Here is a 16,124-nt window from a genome sequence, read left to right as displayed (position 1 = left end):
GGTCGAGAGGCCTGAAAGTGCTCAAAGCACAAACCTGACAATGAAACAAATACGAAGAAAAAACGTCAATGATCCAAAAATAACCAGGACTTACCACTTGGTGTGAAGTTAAAAGACTTCCTGGTCACTTTGAGAACCCCGGTTCAAAATGAATCGCGTTATTTGCAGCATAAAGTCATGAAGCTCAGGATTTATGAGGAGCATTAACTTTTTATTCAGGACTTATTATTGGTGAGCAAGTTGTGACCATATTAGCATTCATAAATGAACAATCAGAAAGCACACATCCAAAAGGTTTTCAGATTTTTTTCAAGTTAAAGTTCAATTTCTGCTATTTGGGCTGCATGTGTCACAGGTATTTTAAACATGTGGGGTTTTGTTTTTAATAAGTCACCATAGTGGTGAATAAAGAAATCCGTTTGCAGACGTTTTCCGCCACAAGTCAGAGATAGTAGCTGAATAATACAAGAATTTAGCTACATGTCATGAAGAAATTGCCATAGTGCAAAAGTCAGTCTGTTTTTCAGTGCTTAAAGTCATTTTTAAAAAAAGAAAAAGGTGAACTTTTTTCTTAAAAAAGAAAGTGCATTTCTCTAAACAAAAGACAAGCTGAAACTAAAAAGCTTTGCAGCATTTCTCTAAATGTTGCTGAGTTCTCTGACAGCGCCCTAGCACCCTGCTGACTTGATCAGACCTCTACTACTAACACCAGCCGCCGGCCCCCCTCTAACCGAAAGGCCAGACGCCCCCAGGAGGATCGTACGGCTCACGACGACAGTGAGGAGCTCATGATGTTGGCGTTCCCTCCGTCGCCGCGTCCGTACAAGCGCTGGGAGAGACGAGAGAGGCGCACGTCTTCCCTGCTGTGGCCAATTCTGCATCGTTCCTCAGCACCGACATGAAAACACAGCGCAGTCAAATAAGTTGTCATCCAGGGGCTGATCTATGTAAATGTATGAAATCCTGCAGATTTCACACAGTGAATTCCCATCAGCCAAATCAGTCGACATCATCAACATGATATCTTGTCTGTCAAGTCTAATTCCGTATTCAAACTTAATGGGCCCTGACAAGCATTCCGCCGGTCGACGGGGGACCAGAGGGAATGTGCCACAGTGAGCATGACCACTCAGCAAATTCACATTTAACATTTCATTCCTCCTGCTTGGACAAAATGAATTATTCATCCATGATTCTCCCACATTGATCCAGCCAGACAAAACTCCCTCGAACCCCCAAAACATTAAATGTTAAATGATTCGTACATCCACCTCCTCACTGCTGGGACAGCACACCGGTTTCACTGTATCCCTCCAATCCTGACATTCTCCCTCTATCCTTGACCCCTTTTCTTCACTCCCTCTGTTATCTGAAATAATCTCGGGCCCTCCTTAGATTCTATTCATCAGAGCAGAAAGAAGAAGGCGCTGACATTGATATAAAAAAAAAATACCATCTGTGCCTCGCAGGGCTAAAAGGAGTGAGAGAGAATGAGACAGAAAAGAAAGAGAGGGGCTTCAAATAAAACTCGCTCTGTTGTCTCCCTCTTGTCCCCCCCCCCCCTCCTCGTCAATGCTATTTCAATTGAAAAGCGCAGTGGTAATTAAATTCCAGCAGGGGTTAGGGGCAACTGTGCGGCACGCTGACGGGGGGCTGCCCCGACATAAAGATGACACAATCCGGGAGGACAGAGGGGGCGCCGGGCGGAGGGGGGGGGGGGGGGGGGGGGGGGGGGGGGGGACAAATGTCGTTTATTCACGTACACTGCCAGATTTGTACTCCTCAATCTTCATGACATTTAAAAAATAGAAAATGAAATGGATATTCAAACTCAAGCGAATCCCACAATGACCTTTTCTCCAAATCAGGGATATTCTAAACAGATCCGTCTTCTGTATCTGCGGCATTTGCAGAATATTTTGTAATGCTTAGGAGGATGAGCGATTAGGTGGAGAAGAATTTGGAAAAGCTGCTCTGTGTGCGTGTGTGTGTGTGTGTGTGTGTGTGTGTGTGTGTGTGTGTACACAAATGTGTGGCTGAGAAGGACACTGGTTGTTGTTGATTCACATGTTAGTGGAGCTAATCCACAGGCTCCGTAGGGGCCACACACTCCTGCTGTCCCCCTTTCCCCGTCCTCTATTAGCAAAACAAAACAACCCGTTTGTCTTCGGCGGCGGGAAACAACACCACATTCCACAAACAACAATGCCTTCCCAAATATATTAGGAATATAAGACACTCTGAGGAAGAAACTGAGCCGACATAATAAAAACGGTCTTTGGTTTCTGTATAATCGTAACACATCAACATTTATGTTTGAAATTAAATAGGAAAATAAAAGTGGATTCTGAAGCGACATTTTAAGAGAGACATGAATCAGTCTTAATCATTTCACTGGAATGATGTCTATCAGATGTAATTCATGCTCGGAATACATTCCTGCCATCTTGTCATTTCTACTCATCCTTCCATAAAATGTCAGTCTCGAAAAGGACAAATAAATCCGCTGCTGTATGTTTCAGAATCTGAAATAAGAGCGATCATTAAACCCATTTACATGATGGCTTTGAAAATATGGAATTAAATACAACTCAGCCCCACCAGTGAGTCTCTCACACATCAATCAGTTTTATCAGGGCCTTGTCCACTAAATCAAACCTTACAAAAACCATTGATGCGCCTCTGATGCCACCTAATGGACAAGAACATCAGTGCATGAGATTAGCTCTAGATTAGTCACTAACTGCATCGTTGACTTGCTGGTTTTAACAGATTAGATTAAATTTCTTTCAGGAAGGAAAAATCCAAACTTAATATTCATGGTCACTCAAGTCGTGCTGTGTTCAGAGAGAGAGAGAGAGAGAGAGAGAGAGAGAGACTCCTCTGGGTCCACATCGCCAACTTCAGGAGTTCAACACCAAAGAGAAAAACAGTGCTTCAGTCCTCTGGTTCAGCCTCCAGGTGAGTCTCAGTACTGGTTTAAAATGTCCAGGATATCCTGCTTGACGGCGGCAGGCGAGTGCTGCTGGACGCCCGCCCCGCCGATGCTCGTTTCCCAGCAGTCAAAGCCACAGTCTCTCAAGTCCTGTATCGTGCTCTGGACGACCGAGGAGTCCGTCTCTGCAAAATAAAATCAAGTTACAATATGTTCGTGTCAGCATTCTCAAAAGAACCGACAAAACTAAAACATTTAAAAGAGCAGAGCAATGAAAAGTCTTTATTGCTAACAGGTGAAGAAATCCTCAAAAAAAAAAAAAAAAAAAAAAAAAAAAAAATCTTGCTTGAAAGACTCTGACACAGCTTTAGAGTTGACAGATCCACTTGAAAACATAATTCAGACAAAAATACATGCAAAGAAAACAAATGAAGAACATTTGAGAATCTATTCGGAGGCTTTTAAACTGATTAGGATTCAGTGAGCTGCAGGCGTAAACAGACTGAACTTGCGGGTTCTTTACTTGTTTGCTTTATCAAACAGAGAACAATGCAGCGTCTCCTCATAACCATTTGCACAGTAGGCCCGGCGCACGAGAGGCCCCACTCCAGTGCTGCCTGATCATCACTTCCTGCCACTCAAATAGTCGTTTTTTGTGAGCCTTACAGAGAAGGAGCGCTTGAGGAAAACAGAGCGTTTGCTGTCAGCAGGAGTCTGACAGTTTGACTCATCAAACCTCCCTCATCAAATCCAATTCGTCGTCAGACAAATCAAATAAACAATTCAGTCTCACCTTAAGCAAACAAGGAAGCTGTTTGAACAACATGGCATGCATAATAAAGCAATAATCACAAAGGCAAAGGCAAAGTCAAAATATCAATATTGGTCCATACATGCAGGAGTGTTGTATCATTGAGGTAACTGCTTTGACAGTTTTTTTTCTACACTCATAAACAAAAAAGTTGCAAACATTTAAAAAAAATGTAGTCATATTCACTACAAAATGAGAAAGACATATTCACACTATATCTTTGATTTCAATGATTCACAAAGTAAAATTATATTTTTAAAAGATAAACGTCTTCCACTGAACCATCGGCCTACCTGGTCTCAGGAGTGTGACGCCGCAGCCTCCTCCCCCGGCGCCGGTCAGCTTGCTGTGGAGTCCCCGGGCCAGCGTGACCCGACACACCGTGTCCAGGGTGGGGTGTCCCACCCCCATCACATTCAGGTGGTGCTGGTTGATGTCGATGAGCTCCTATAAACCAAGCAGCGCAGCGTCTGTGGATACCTGCTGCTAAATCAACTATGCAGGGGTGAATACGTGAATGAATGCTAGTTTGAATATCAAACACACATTTAAATCTCAGATGTTACCTCTAGGATGTTGTAGTGCTCCCCTGTGATGGGCTCGCTGGTCATTTCTGACAGCACTTTCTCACAAGTGCAGGAAATGGCGTCGACCGAGTCGAGCACAGGGGTCATGATGGAGGGGAACTACAGGAGAGGGAAACAAAGAATATTTATACATCAAATGTCACTTGACTGCAAATAAATGTTCTGTAAAAATGCTATCAGCTTCATTGATGGATAAGCTGTATATAAATACAGATTGAATAATGTCGGGTTAGACTGGGGGTCTGATCACAACACTGCCACAACACCACCCCGGCCCGTCGCCGTCTGAGGCAGAAATCTGCACACCTGCTGGTGTCACCAAGGCAACAGCACACAAGGGTGCTGGCTAAGAGTTTAATTTTAATATTTTATGAAGGCACTCAATGCCACGCTCTGGAGTATCTGCCACGCAAAAGCGCCGCCTATTATATTAATTACAGTGTCGGCAAGTAACACACAGGGGAGGAAGAAACCATTTAGTACCTTGTTAATTTTGTCCTTCACCCTGGCAACAAGTACCTTGGTGCTGCGCGGTACCTTCGTGTTAGTGAGGAGGATTCTTAATAACGGCACCCTGAAGGCAAAATAGACAGATCAGAGAGTTCAAGCAAACACGGTAACACTCTTATTGCTTTTACCCACACAGTATTTGTTTTGTGTGACCACCAAAGCACAGCGAGCCCCCCCCCGCTAATTGACTCTTAAAATGATACCAAATTAAGAAAAGTTAATCAGCAGCAGCACCTGCTCAGTGGTATTATCTTCCCAGCCAAGAATCTCAGCATGCCTCCTGCGTGAAAAGGAAAGAAACCAACAGATAATGAACAATATCCTGATCTCTCCGTAAAGAGTGATGCGTTTAACAGAGGGGAGTAATCCACCGTATGTGACATAATGTCAGGCCTCACCCCATGTTCCGACGGCGTTGTCAACTCCTGAGGGATTGCCGTGGATGATGATCTCGCCTTTGAAAGCCCAACTGTTGATCAGCTCCAGGTCCTCCTGACACCACCTGCAGCCATTTCGAAGTGAAAAGAGAACTAACAGCCGGCTCTCGACTGCACTCAAAGACCTCATCCTTGACATGAATGCACATATGCTCAAAAGCCGCAACGGTGTAGGTTCAGTAATTATAATTCTAATTTAATTATACAGTTTATGAGCAAACAACGTCATTTTACATCACTTTTTCACCACAGCACAAGTCAATCTAACTTTCTCGTTTAAAGTAGATTTTTTTGGCACATTTTTACACAGAAACTAAACAAATTGAAGACAAATAAGATGAATAAGCTTATCCAAAATTAAATTTAAGCAGAAGATAAACCTCCTGGTTTGCTCAGCTGAAAACTGACATTTGAGGGGCTCCTGAGGAGCAGCGTTTATGTGATTTTGCCGTCACCAAGCCAATTGATACATATGATATGATGCATATGAAACAGTACACAGATATAAATTAGGTTTTGGGTGATGAGAGAATGTCAAATTAATTTCTTTAAAAATGGAAATATACTTTCGCAGAATCTGGAAAATGCAGATGAAACACAGAGAGGGCTCCATATTCTTAAAGAGGCAATGCATCCAATCAAAATATCTGTAAAAACTATATACATTTTAACATTTTTGGGTTCATTCTTCTAAAATGTAACCTATTATAAGGTGTGTGTGCTTTTGGCTACAATTGTTACTTCTATTATCATGTGAATGTAACTGGGATAGACTTGACCTCCAACTATTTACAAAGTTGCCATTCAATGTTTTTCGCAAGAAAAAAAAAACTGTTACATTACAATACTTGCCCCATGAGACAGCCATGAAATACAACACAAAACTAAGCTCTCATCAATCACCCAGCTGACTGCATCCATGTAAAAACGTAAACATACAACAGCAACCTCATCACAGGGACTTTCCCGTAGCGTTGATGATTACCTGCTGGTGTGGTCCCACTCTTTGAGGGGGGCGGGGATGACTCCGCTCGCACACAGCAGAGCTGCAGCTACACACACCGAGTAGGCGGCGCTGGAGCCCAGACCTGCTCCGGTGGGCAGCTCCGACCACACGGACACTGTCAGGCTGGGCAGCTCGCTGGAGAAAAACCAGAAAGGCTGTTTTTTCATTCCCTAAATACAGTGTGGATGATTTGTCTCAGTTATTAACAGATGTTTGCGGCTGACAGTGAACGACTGTCCAAAAAACATTATTGATAATCCATCTTCAAATCAAGAAAGACAAATAATGGCCGTCTATGAGTTTGAGTTTAAAATACATTACTTTCTGTATTGTGCTTTAATAAGATCAGATGGCAGTTACACTGAATACTTCAGGTGTTTGTGTTTGTTTACACTCCTATATGCAACAGAAACTTGCCTGACACTTCTGTCAATGTCTGTCAGCGAAGCCGCTTTTGGGCAGAAAGGAGAATACTCTAAACTAATTGTCCAGCTCTTCTCTCAAGGGAGAAAAACATCCAGACTTGTTAAAGGGTGCAGAGTGGCCCAGTGCCAGACTCTCATTAGTGGCCGTGCTGTCAGAAGCCATCACCTCTCCGAGACACGCCAGCGCCGTGTCAGCGCCGATTAAACCTCCGAACAACCTGCAGCTCTAATGTTCCTCAGCATCTTCCCTGTTCACTGCAGCTGGAGACGCTGAAATTTAACAACCAGCCTTTCTACTCCTCTCTGTTTATTATTTTATTTCAAAAGAAGAGGCAGTTGTTGTTTTTTTCCTCTATCTTGTATTTTTTTGACCACCTAAACAAATAAAGGTTTGGCTAAAGCTTCATAATCACTGCACAAAGGATTTAAAAAAAGTTGTGTTCCTGCTCGAACAAAGTAATTACACATTTGGAAAACATGACAGCTCAGTTGAACCAGTACATGAACTCCTGCTTTGAAGACGGAATCTGAAGTGTTGTAAAGATTAACCTCAAGAAGAAAAGTCTTCAGCAACACCATCTGTTCTCCTGCCAAGTAAAATTACTTTTTCACATTAGTTTTGGGAGAGAATGATATAACTGCGCCATTCCCACCTAAAACCTCCCTTCATATTACCCAAAAAAATACCTTTAATAACCCCCCTCTCAAGCAGATGGTACAGGAACACAGAGGACACATGGTAGAAGAGCAGAGTACATACTTTCTGCATTTTACACCTGAACTCTCGCTCACAAATTTACTCAGTAGCTATGAGTGAGACGTTACAGTTGCAACGATCATTGCCTGCAGGTACCAAAAGTGTTCAATTTGATGACACCGTTGCTTTTCTTTGCCTGCAGATGGAGAGGATCAGCATGCACAGCATTATTAGATGTTGGTGCATTATTTGCCAAATATGGCTCCCACCGGACCGCAAGCAAACAAATTACAGATCAAAACCAAAACAATGTTTTTTGTATTTACCAGAGGTGGAAGTAACACATTGCAGATAATACTCATGTAACTGTAATTAAGATGGTATTTCTATCTAGGAGACACTTTTGCTCATACTTAAACACAAATCACATCTTGCAACATATATTCATCTACCTCTGGAGTTATAAGTCCCTTCTGAGAGCCACCACAATTTCAATGAAGGCAGAGATGTCATTTCTGCGATGATTTAAAAGACAAGCAACACTGTCATATAAGCCCACTCACCTCAGAGCAAACAGTGAGAGATAGATGTACAGGAAGGCCAAAGTAGCCATGTTGCAGGTATCTGAGTTTCCATTGGCGATGCCAACAAAGTCACGCAGGATCCTCACAAGTTCTGCGTCTAGACGCTGCACCTCATCGCTCTTACCTACAGACACAGGTTAAAAGACATTTCAGTGAAGAAAATTTATTCTGAAGGGGTATGAATTAAAGTTAACGATAAAAATTTAATTAATCAAAATTCCTGAGAAGCATGGCATGGCTGCTGGCATACATTAATTCCCAAATATCAAACATTCCTTACCACGGAAATAAGGAACAAGCTTCCTCAGTTCAGACAGATCCCAGCTCATGAATATGTCGATGTTGGGGAGGTTGAGGCTGACTTTGCCTGTGGTGTTGGCTTCCAATCGCATATATGTTCTCAGGTTCAGACTTACAGCAAGAGCCACCTGAGGTGAAGACAAAGAGAAATCATACATCATCAAAGGTCTTTTTCTTTGTTTTTTTGGGTTGCTTTTTGCTTTTTACTTGTTTCTTGGTTGACTTGAAGTTGTGTTGTTCATTCATATTTTTTGTTGATAAACTGTTTTTGGAAACTTGCTGACAAATTTCAGAAATCAACCCTTAGGTTTAGATCACATGACTGTGTGGTAAACATTTTATAGCATTGTTATAAAGCATTAACATACTCAACAGTAAAGAAGCAAAAGTCATAACTTTAATTCAAAGATATCTATCTGTACTGTTAGAGGGGTAGTTGGTTATAAAAGCATTTAGTTCACCTGCAGTCTGAGTACAATAAATCACTGTAGCCTCTCTTCCAGACCACAGCTGTGGGTGCCTATAGCTGTTTCACCAGTGTTGAAAGGCAAATTAAGAATCAAAAGGAAATTAATCTAAAAAAAAAAAAGCAACTGTTTTGAATTTATTTTGCTCACTTCAGCTTCGCAGCTTTATTTTATTGCGCATAGTTAATGATTATGGGTGTACCATTTGCTGCATTGTAAGATTGCACCACCAGACTCAGTTCTTATAATAGAAGGGTAAGTGCATGCACGATAAAGGCTGATCAGCCACTCGATCTGAAAGCATGGCACATCAGTTGCACGGGTTGGTACTCGCGCAATTTATCGATCTTTGGCATTTTAATAATTTTATATCACTGTCCTCCTATTCCAGTAAGAATGAGTATCTCGCACCCATCACCCATGGATTGAGCCTGGCTGTTTACCTTTCCGTGGACAACAGCATGCTCTCCGTGCAGGATCGCCTTCCCGGGAGCAGAGACGTAGACCTCCTTGACTTGCATTTCTGTGACAGTGTCCAGAGCCCTGAGCTCCAGTAACTTTTCACACTGACCAGCAGGCTGAGCCTGAGAACCTTTAATCCTCTGAACAGCGACAGTCGACGGCTCTTCTCCAAAACGTCAAGCTTCCGGATAACTTTTCGAAAGTGCCAGGAGTTTAGTAAACCATTCTAATGAATGGACCATACGGATATGTCCTGAAAGTTGACTGTCTACTACACAAGATGATTTAGCAGTGCTAAAAACACAACAGACACGCACGACGAGGGACGGACGTGGGTTTGACTTCTTCTGACCAATCAGAGCGGCTTATTGTCGAACATGATTCCTTTTGACCAATCAGAGTCCTCCTCTTCTGCCACCACACTGTGACTTGACCAATCATACGATTAAAGGAAACGCCCACCACCTACGGAGTCTGCAAAGGGACAAACAAGTCAGCATCGCAGTTCACCTTTAGCTGCTACCTTGTAGCGTAGCACAACAAACATGTTTATAATCAGACCTGCCTCCATCCGCTGGACCTGCAGGTTAATAAATCAGCGCTGGACCAAGATTCCGCTGTGTTGTTCACTCAGAAGGTAGTCTGCATGTTCTTATTCTGTGTTAGTTCATTCACAAGCTCCTTGTGCTGCGAGTGTCGATCAAGCTGCAGGCTTGGTTGCAGCTTTCATAACCCACAATGTTTTGAATGATATAAGGAGAATTCAACTGTGAGGACTTTGTGAAGCAATTCGGATCACTTTAGTTGTCTTTTTACGCATAAAGCACTTTCTAATTCAACTCTTAACTTCATGAGTTTGGGTCATGGTTCAAAACAGACACAACACGTGATTTATGCACAGACAGCTTGATCCAAGTCACGAAACACAGAATATATTATTGTCCTACAAGGAATATGCCACACATAGCTGAGACTGACATTGAGTATAGTCTAATAGTGTATATGGGTAAAACCAAGCCATAAATCTCTAATTCCATTAAAGAACAACAGTTTTTGTGACACTCAGGGCATCAAAGTCTCACTATTGTTTTCTTTTCTATTCCTCAACAGTTATGGAACTGATGAAGACAAGAGAATACCCAAAATATACACCAAAACTGGAGACAAAGGTTACTTTTAAGATCATTCATCATCAAACAACACATTTATGCAAAGATACAGAATATTACTGCTTGTTTCAATCTGTATTTTTCGATCAATACTGATATATTCTCAGATTAATAAAAATACTAAATCTTTAATGTTACCATATAGCTTTGAGACCAGATGAAGAATGAGGATCAAACATGACATTCCTGTTGACAAACATTTTTTTATTACCCTAAATCAAGTCAAAATTTCTATTATCAGTATTGCTAATCATGTTCACCCTAGTCCCTGAGATGACTTGATTTTTGGTGTGCAGGTTTCTCAAGCACATTTACGGGAGAGCGGAGGCCAAAGGAAGATCACATATTTGAAGCCTTAGGAAACACTGATGAGCTGTCTTCAGTCATTGGGTACATTTCCTACTTTATGTATTCATATGTTGCAGTGCACTTGTTCTTGTTCTTTCACTCACCTTTTCTAAAGTTACATTCTTTTTTTTCCCCTCCAGACTGGCTCGAGAGTTTTGCCTTGACAAAGGTCACACATTCACACCTCAGCTGGACAAGGTTTGATTTTTGTGTTACATTTATTAATCACCTTTCATGCCGACATCTTACATTTACCAGCGATGTTTTTCAATACAGATACAGTGCATTCTACAAGATGTGGGATCCAACATTGCCACCCCTCGATCATCAGCAAGAGAAAGCCATATAAGTAGGCTTGTGATCATCACTGGTCTATTACAATAAAACTTGTTTTATTACAGCTTCTGTGATCAAAGGATGACTTTTTTTCTTTTGTGTCTTACTAAGAAAGAACAAAATTTACTACTCAGCCAATCGCAGACCTGGAAATCTGGATAGATGAATTTACAGAAGAACTTCCTCCACTGACCAGCTTCATTTTACCAGTAAGTTTATTTATTTTGCCATTATTGTCATGAGGGTCCAGGTATTCCTGTAACAGTAACTTGTGCTTTACAGTCAGGTGGGAAGTGTAGCGCTGCCCTGCATTTGGCCCGGACTGTCTGTCGGAGAGCAGAACGCAGGTCAGTTTCATCACGCTCCAAGATTCTAACATCATCATCATACTGAATAATGCTAATCTCTTTGTCTTGTTGTGCTGATACATTCGGTTCTGACAGTCTTTTGTTTACATTAGTGTTGCTCCAATTGTGCGATCAGGGGAGGCAGATCCAGATGTTGCCAAGTTCCTGAACAGGTCAGTCTGGTACTTTTAACACAAATGTGCTGTTAGTGTTCTATCACAACAAATCTAATAGATTTCTTATTCTCACCCAGACTGAGCGACTACCTGTTCACTGTGGCCAGATATGCAGCAATGAAAGAAGGCAACGAGGAGAAAATCTACCAGAGACCAGAATGATCACACTCAAATGCATCGAGTAACACATGAGCAAAATGTTTGGAGCAGATACCTAAGACATTTTACACACAATGGAGGTCTAAAAGTCATTCCCATTTCTGTATACAGATTGCATTTTCATTTTCCTAAATAGTGTTTGATTAAATATAAGCATTGAGTAAGTATATCTATTAATTGGTTTTCAAGATGTTTTTCCATATTTAATAAAGACATAAATATTTTGTCAGGTGTGACAGTGCTTTTAGGGATTTTTATTAATTCACATTTTAACACTGAGCTAGTACACTTGCTTGTTAAGCCTGTTCATGACTTCAGGGACATTTGGTATTACTCCAGCACACAATCACAAGATCTGGCACCAGCCCTGGCTCCTCTGGGACAACGTACTGGCCCATGTCATGAGAGACAGATTGCGGTCCTCATAGGGCGGATAACGCAGAAAGGTGACACACTCAAACCGCGTGCCTCTGAGCAGGCATGATTTTCTGTGAGAGAAGGTATCGAAGCTGTAGCGGCCGTGAAAAGAACCCATTCCACTGGCGCCTGTGGAGATAAAAGAAATGCAGTTTTTGTGAGTACTTTTGAAACCAACAGAACAAGGATCATACAAATGACTATAGATGATCAAATGAACCATAACTTGTTTGTATAATACACACAACTCCAGAGAAGGTCAAACATGATCATGTGAAATAGTGTTGACCTTTGGAGAAGCTTCTATATTTCTAAGACATGTATATTTTTTTGTCAGCTCTGCCACCACCACTGCATAGCTTGATGCTCGACTCACCCACTCCACCAAAAGGCAAAGCCACCATCAGACTCTGCAGGGCACAGTCATTGGAACAGAAACTCCCACTAGAGGTCTCACTCATGAGTCTGCTAATCACCTGCAAGGCCAGAAAATATCACAAAATCAGAATACTTTTCATGACAACCAATACCGTGTTTGGACTTTGTGTTGCCGTCTACCTTACTGTTGGTGGAGTATGCATACACACAGAGGGGCTTCTCTTGTTTATTGATGAAGGTGATCGCCTCATCCACACCGTCTACGGTCAGAACAGGAAGAACTGGGCCAAACACCTCTTGTTGCATGATTGGGTCTGATTCCGTCACCTCTGTCAAGATTGTTGGTGCTTCAGATAAAACAAAAACAGTAGGATGAGATATGTTGCGGTTCTTGCGTGACCAGAATAAACAAGAATAAAATGTCCTTACCAATATATTTCTCAGCCTCTATCACCTGCCCACCGACGGCCACCTTACCAGATCTCCACAACACATCTCTCATACGGTTGAAGATTTCCATATTGACCATGCGGCCAAAACTGCGGGACTCTCGGGGATCGGGACCGTAGAACTGCATCAGGCAGCACTTCAGGGCCTGAACCAGCCGTGCTTTCACATCCACATGGCATAAAATGTAGCCAGGAGCCACTAAGCTCTGTCCGGCGTTGTGGAAGCGCGCCCAAGCAATGCGCTGCACGGTGGTGGCAATGTCACAGTGCTGGTCCACATAACATGGATTCTTGCCTCCCAAAATTAGGGTGACAGGTGTGAAAGTGCGAGCTGCTGCCAGGGCAACTTTGCTTCCATCTTCTCGGCTTCCTGTGATGAAACGGCAAAATGTAATACATTACAAACAAATAAAACAATACACAAAAGGGAATATTGGTTATGCGTAATTCAGTATTTACCTGTAAAGAAAATATGGTCAAATTTGAGATCCAGGATTTCAGGCAAGTCACTCAGGCCTGCAAGAATCACATGGAAGCATTCCTTGAGGAAAATAAGAACTTTGGATGAGATCATTTCCCTTGACTGCAGCACAGTTTTTCTTGTAATTCACCTGCTAAAATGAAGTCATGCACTAAATATCATAATTGGTTAGTCGGCCATTATTGCCCTGGAAGACAGACTCAGATCTGATGGTGCATTTCGGTCTTCTTGATTAAACGTCCTCTTTAATGAAGCACAGAACAAAAGGTACTGGCTGAGGCAGACTCATACTAACGAGTCATTGAATGCTGTTTGAAACTCGAATTGGAGAAGATGGTTTTGGGCTGACCGGAGAAACCAAAATGGTCACAGCCAGCTCGGCTCATAAAGTATATCATCAGTCAGACAAATGAGAGTCATACTTTGACAGAATCGCTCATTTGTGCTGGTTTTACTCACATTATCCAAGTAGAAGGGAACGAGACGGTGGAGAAGCTCTGCTGTGTGAGTCGTGCAGTCAGAAGGGCTGATGATCGCACAGTTTCCTAGACGAACAATCAAAACATTATCAGTGACAGTCGGATTGTAAGTACGTGTGTTGGAAACCTAAATGATTTAATAGGCATTGGATGCACCTGCTGCAATGGCCCCAACCAGAGGCACCAGACACATTTGGACGGGACTGCACCAGGTTCCCCTGATGAACACCACCCCCAGAGGCTCACTGATCACCAGACACTCGTCCAGCGTGGTGGACTGCAACAGACGACCTCCAAATTAGTTTATGAGTCAAGTAAAACGTCAGGAGTGACAAACAGAAGGGATAAAGACATGAGTTCACAGAAAAGGCTAAGGCAACTTAAGTTTTAATCTGCTTTGACGGGTCCAGCACAATGCTTTTCTTTGTAACAGCCAGACCGAGTGTTCACTCCAAAACCGTTGTGTAAGTCACGAATAATCCCAATGTTATGAAAAAGAAAGTTTTAAGGAAGTTTTTTTGTGAGAATGATAGCACTGTGAACAATAGTCTCACCAGGTTCCTCTCCGCAGGCTGCGGCTGCATCCATCTCTTCAGGTTATTGATGGCATGAAAAGCTTCGTTCTTGACCAGGGTCAGCTCGGCCACAACCGTTTCAAACCGCGGCTGAAACACAACATGACGCGTGCAGGAGAGATACTGCTGGTGCACCAAGAACAGAGATTTAATCAAAGTGCTTCAGGCCTCACCTTGTGAAGGTCCCTCCCAAGAGCATCCACAAAGTCACACTCGTGCTCCTCCAGCATCCTCACCACAGCGTCCAGCTGGAACTGCCTGAAGCTCTCCTTCAGGGTGCGCCCGGCCCGAAAGGCAAGCCTGGCTCTCCTCAACAGATTCAAACACTCGGGAGGGTATGCCTTCACACAGGGCTCCCCCAGCCTGGTCCTGGTGAGGGAAATTAGTTTTAACACCACATGACAGTCAAACACATTAAAGTCCAGATCTCATCACTTTACCTTCTGCAAGTCAACCGGCCATTCCTCTGACAAACATAGCACGCCTTTACTTTCCCACTCATGTTTATTCCAGCCAGTGGTCAACAACTCTCTGAATGCAGTAATGTGGAGCTAAGCCTATGCAGCGAAAGCCCCAGCGGCAGGAGGAAGAGAAATGCAGCCAGTCAGGTGATGTGCGTAAAACTAAAAGCTGGAGTCTGATTGAGAAGTGAACCAGCTGATGGTGGCGTGAGCAAAAACCCAAGCAAGACCGCAAAGGTATCTATCTCTGTCGTTCAGGTGGGAAAGGAGTGATAAATCCTTCACACAAAGCACGACTGGGGACTTTGCAAGCTTGTTTCCCTGCCCAAAAAAAAAAAAAAAAAAATTTACCTGCGCAGCGATTTGAACCAGCGGGACGGAGAAGGACTCTGCAGACTCATGGTTTATATCGAGGAGAAAGATCTGATCCGAACTAGCTGGTAGATCCTCAAAACAGCCTCATGCTCCTCTCTGGTGGAGCTGCGATCGGATTCTGGGGCATTTGAACCTTTAATCCGCGGTTGACGGTGACTAGGTGGCAAGCAGCGTTACGGAACAGTCCTCCGCTTGTCTTCAATCACAGGGGCGGTTCTAGAGAGAGCCGGGAGGCCATGGCCCCGCTGCAGGCTCCCTGGCCTCGTTTACCATAAAATTTACATTAACACGGAAAAACAATACCGATAACTTCTGATAACTCACTGCCAGAATGTTTGAACCCTGGCCAGACTTTCTGTATGGAGTTTGCACGTGAACCTGAACAGAATAAAGATATATTTTTTTTTAATTTGGAAATTTACAAAGATTTTGCTGTAAGTTTTTTTTTTTATTAAATATGAGAAACTCAACTAGCATTTCCCAGCATAACTTCTATCCTGCAGTTTCTGAGAAATCATAGTCAAGACGTGCTTTAAAAAAACTTCTCAAATCTTCTGTAAAAAAATAAAATAAAATTGCCTTTTGTACGGTGGCCGACAGGTACAAACGCGCTGCAAACAGAAAACACCTGCAAGAGAAAAATGCTGCAATCACCAACGCTACTTTTGTAAGGGTAATGAAACAAACATGAGAAAAGCTAAAAATTCAGATAGATTGTAAAACCATAAGTGCAATAGTTATTTTGAGCCTGAA

At 42.6% G+C, this 16,124-nt stretch overlaps 3 protein-coding genes across 3 annotated transcripts; 1 reads left to right on the top strand and 2 right to left on the bottom strand.

The window, feature by feature from the left end:
- Positions 1-214: 214 nt before the first annotated feature.
- mvk (mevalonate kinase) lies at positions 215-9,520 on the bottom strand. The gene is made up of 10 exons (XM_030105608.1): positions 9,203-9,520; positions 8,273-8,420; positions 7,972-8,116; positions 6,266-6,421; positions 5,242-5,345; positions 5,078-5,123; positions 4,817-4,907; positions 4,313-4,432; positions 4,040-4,193; positions 215-3,120 (listed from the first exon to the last, which is right to left on the bottom strand). The coding sequence occupies exons 1-10, from the start codon at positions 9,278-9,280 to the stop codon at positions 2,969-2,971; spliced, it is 1,194 nt and encodes a 397-aa protein (XP_029961468.1). The 5' UTR covers positions 9,281-9,520; the 3' UTR covers positions 215-2,968.
- A 168-nt stretch (positions 9,521-9,688) lies between these two features.
- mmab (metabolism of cobalamin associated B) lies at positions 9,689-11,981 on the top strand. Its single transcript, XM_030104790.1, has 9 exons — positions 9,689-9,858; positions 10,332-10,390; positions 10,687-10,780; positions 10,879-10,936; positions 11,015-11,087; positions 11,186-11,283; positions 11,357-11,421; positions 11,535-11,594; positions 11,675-11,981. The coding sequence occupies exons 1-9, from the start codon at positions 9,767-9,769 to the stop codon at positions 11,757-11,759; spliced, it is 684 nt and encodes a 227-aa protein (XP_029960650.1). The 5' UTR covers positions 9,689-9,766; the 3' UTR covers positions 11,760-11,981.
- aldh3b4 (aldehyde dehydrogenase 3 family, member B4) lies at positions 11,930-15,420 on the bottom strand. Its single transcript, XM_030104789.1, has 10 exons — positions 15,348-15,420; positions 14,709-14,904; positions 14,515-14,625; positions 14,117-14,237; positions 13,941-14,026; positions 13,460-13,541; positions 12,981-13,370; positions 12,732-12,898; positions 12,550-12,649; positions 11,930-12,302 (listed from the first exon to the last, which is right to left on the bottom strand). The coding sequence occupies exons 1-10, from the start codon at positions 15,395-15,397 to the stop codon at positions 12,103-12,105; spliced, it is 1,503 nt and encodes a 500-aa protein (XP_029960649.1). The 5' UTR covers positions 15,398-15,420; the 3' UTR covers positions 11,930-12,102.
- Positions 15,421-16,124: the final 704 nt, after the last annotated feature.

The sequence above is a fragment of the Salarias fasciatus genome, chromosome 12 (genome assembly GCF_902148845.1).
Source record: "Salarias fasciatus chromosome 12, fSalaFa1.1, whole genome shotgun sequence".
Taxonomy (NCBI): domain Eukaryota; kingdom Metazoa; phylum Chordata; class Actinopteri; order Blenniiformes; family Blenniidae; genus Salarias; species Salarias fasciatus.
Note: the sequence above shows the minus strand (reverse complement) of the source record. Positions and strands in the feature narration are given on the sequence as shown.

Excerpts from the sequence above, each read along its gene's own strand:
- mvk (XM_030105608.1), bottom strand. The coding sequence starts at position 9,280 with ATGCAAGTCAAGGAGGTCTACGTCTCTGCTCCCGGGAAGGCGATCCTG. Across the intron at positions 8,117-8,272 it reads GCTTGTTCCTTATTTCCGTG|GTAAGAGCGATGAGGTGCAG; the intron begins GTAAGGAATGTT and ends CTGTGTCTGTAG. Across the intron at positions 5,124-5,241 it reads CAACGCCGTCGGAACATGGG|GAGGCATGCTGAGATTCTTG; the intron begins GTGAGGCCTGAC and ends CTTTTCACGCAG.
- mmab (XM_030104790.1), top strand. The coding sequence starts at position 9,767 with ATGTTTATAATCAGACCTGCCTCCATCCGCTGGACCTGCAGGTTAATA. Across the intron at positions 10,937-11,014 it reads TCACACCTCAGCTGGACAAG|ATACAGTGCATTCTACAAGA; the intron begins GTTTGATTTTTG and ends TTTTCAATACAG. Across the intron at positions 11,595-11,674 it reads GTTGCCAAGTTCCTGAACAG|ACTGAGCGACTACCTGTTCA; the intron begins GTCAGTCTGGTA and ends ATTCTCACCCAG.
- aldh3b4 (XM_030104789.1), bottom strand. The coding sequence starts at position 15,397 with ATGAGTCTGCAGAGTCCTTCTCCGTCCCGCTGGTTCAAATCGCTGCGC. Across the intron at positions 14,626-14,708 it reads TTGGGAGGGACCTTCACAAG|CCGCGGTTTGAAACGGTTGT; the intron begins GTGAGGCCTGAA and ends GTTGTGTTTCAG. Across the intron at positions 13,371-13,459 it reads TGACCATATTTTCTTTACAG|GAAGCCGAGAAGATGGAAGC; the intron begins GTAAATACTGAA and ends GTTTCATCACAG.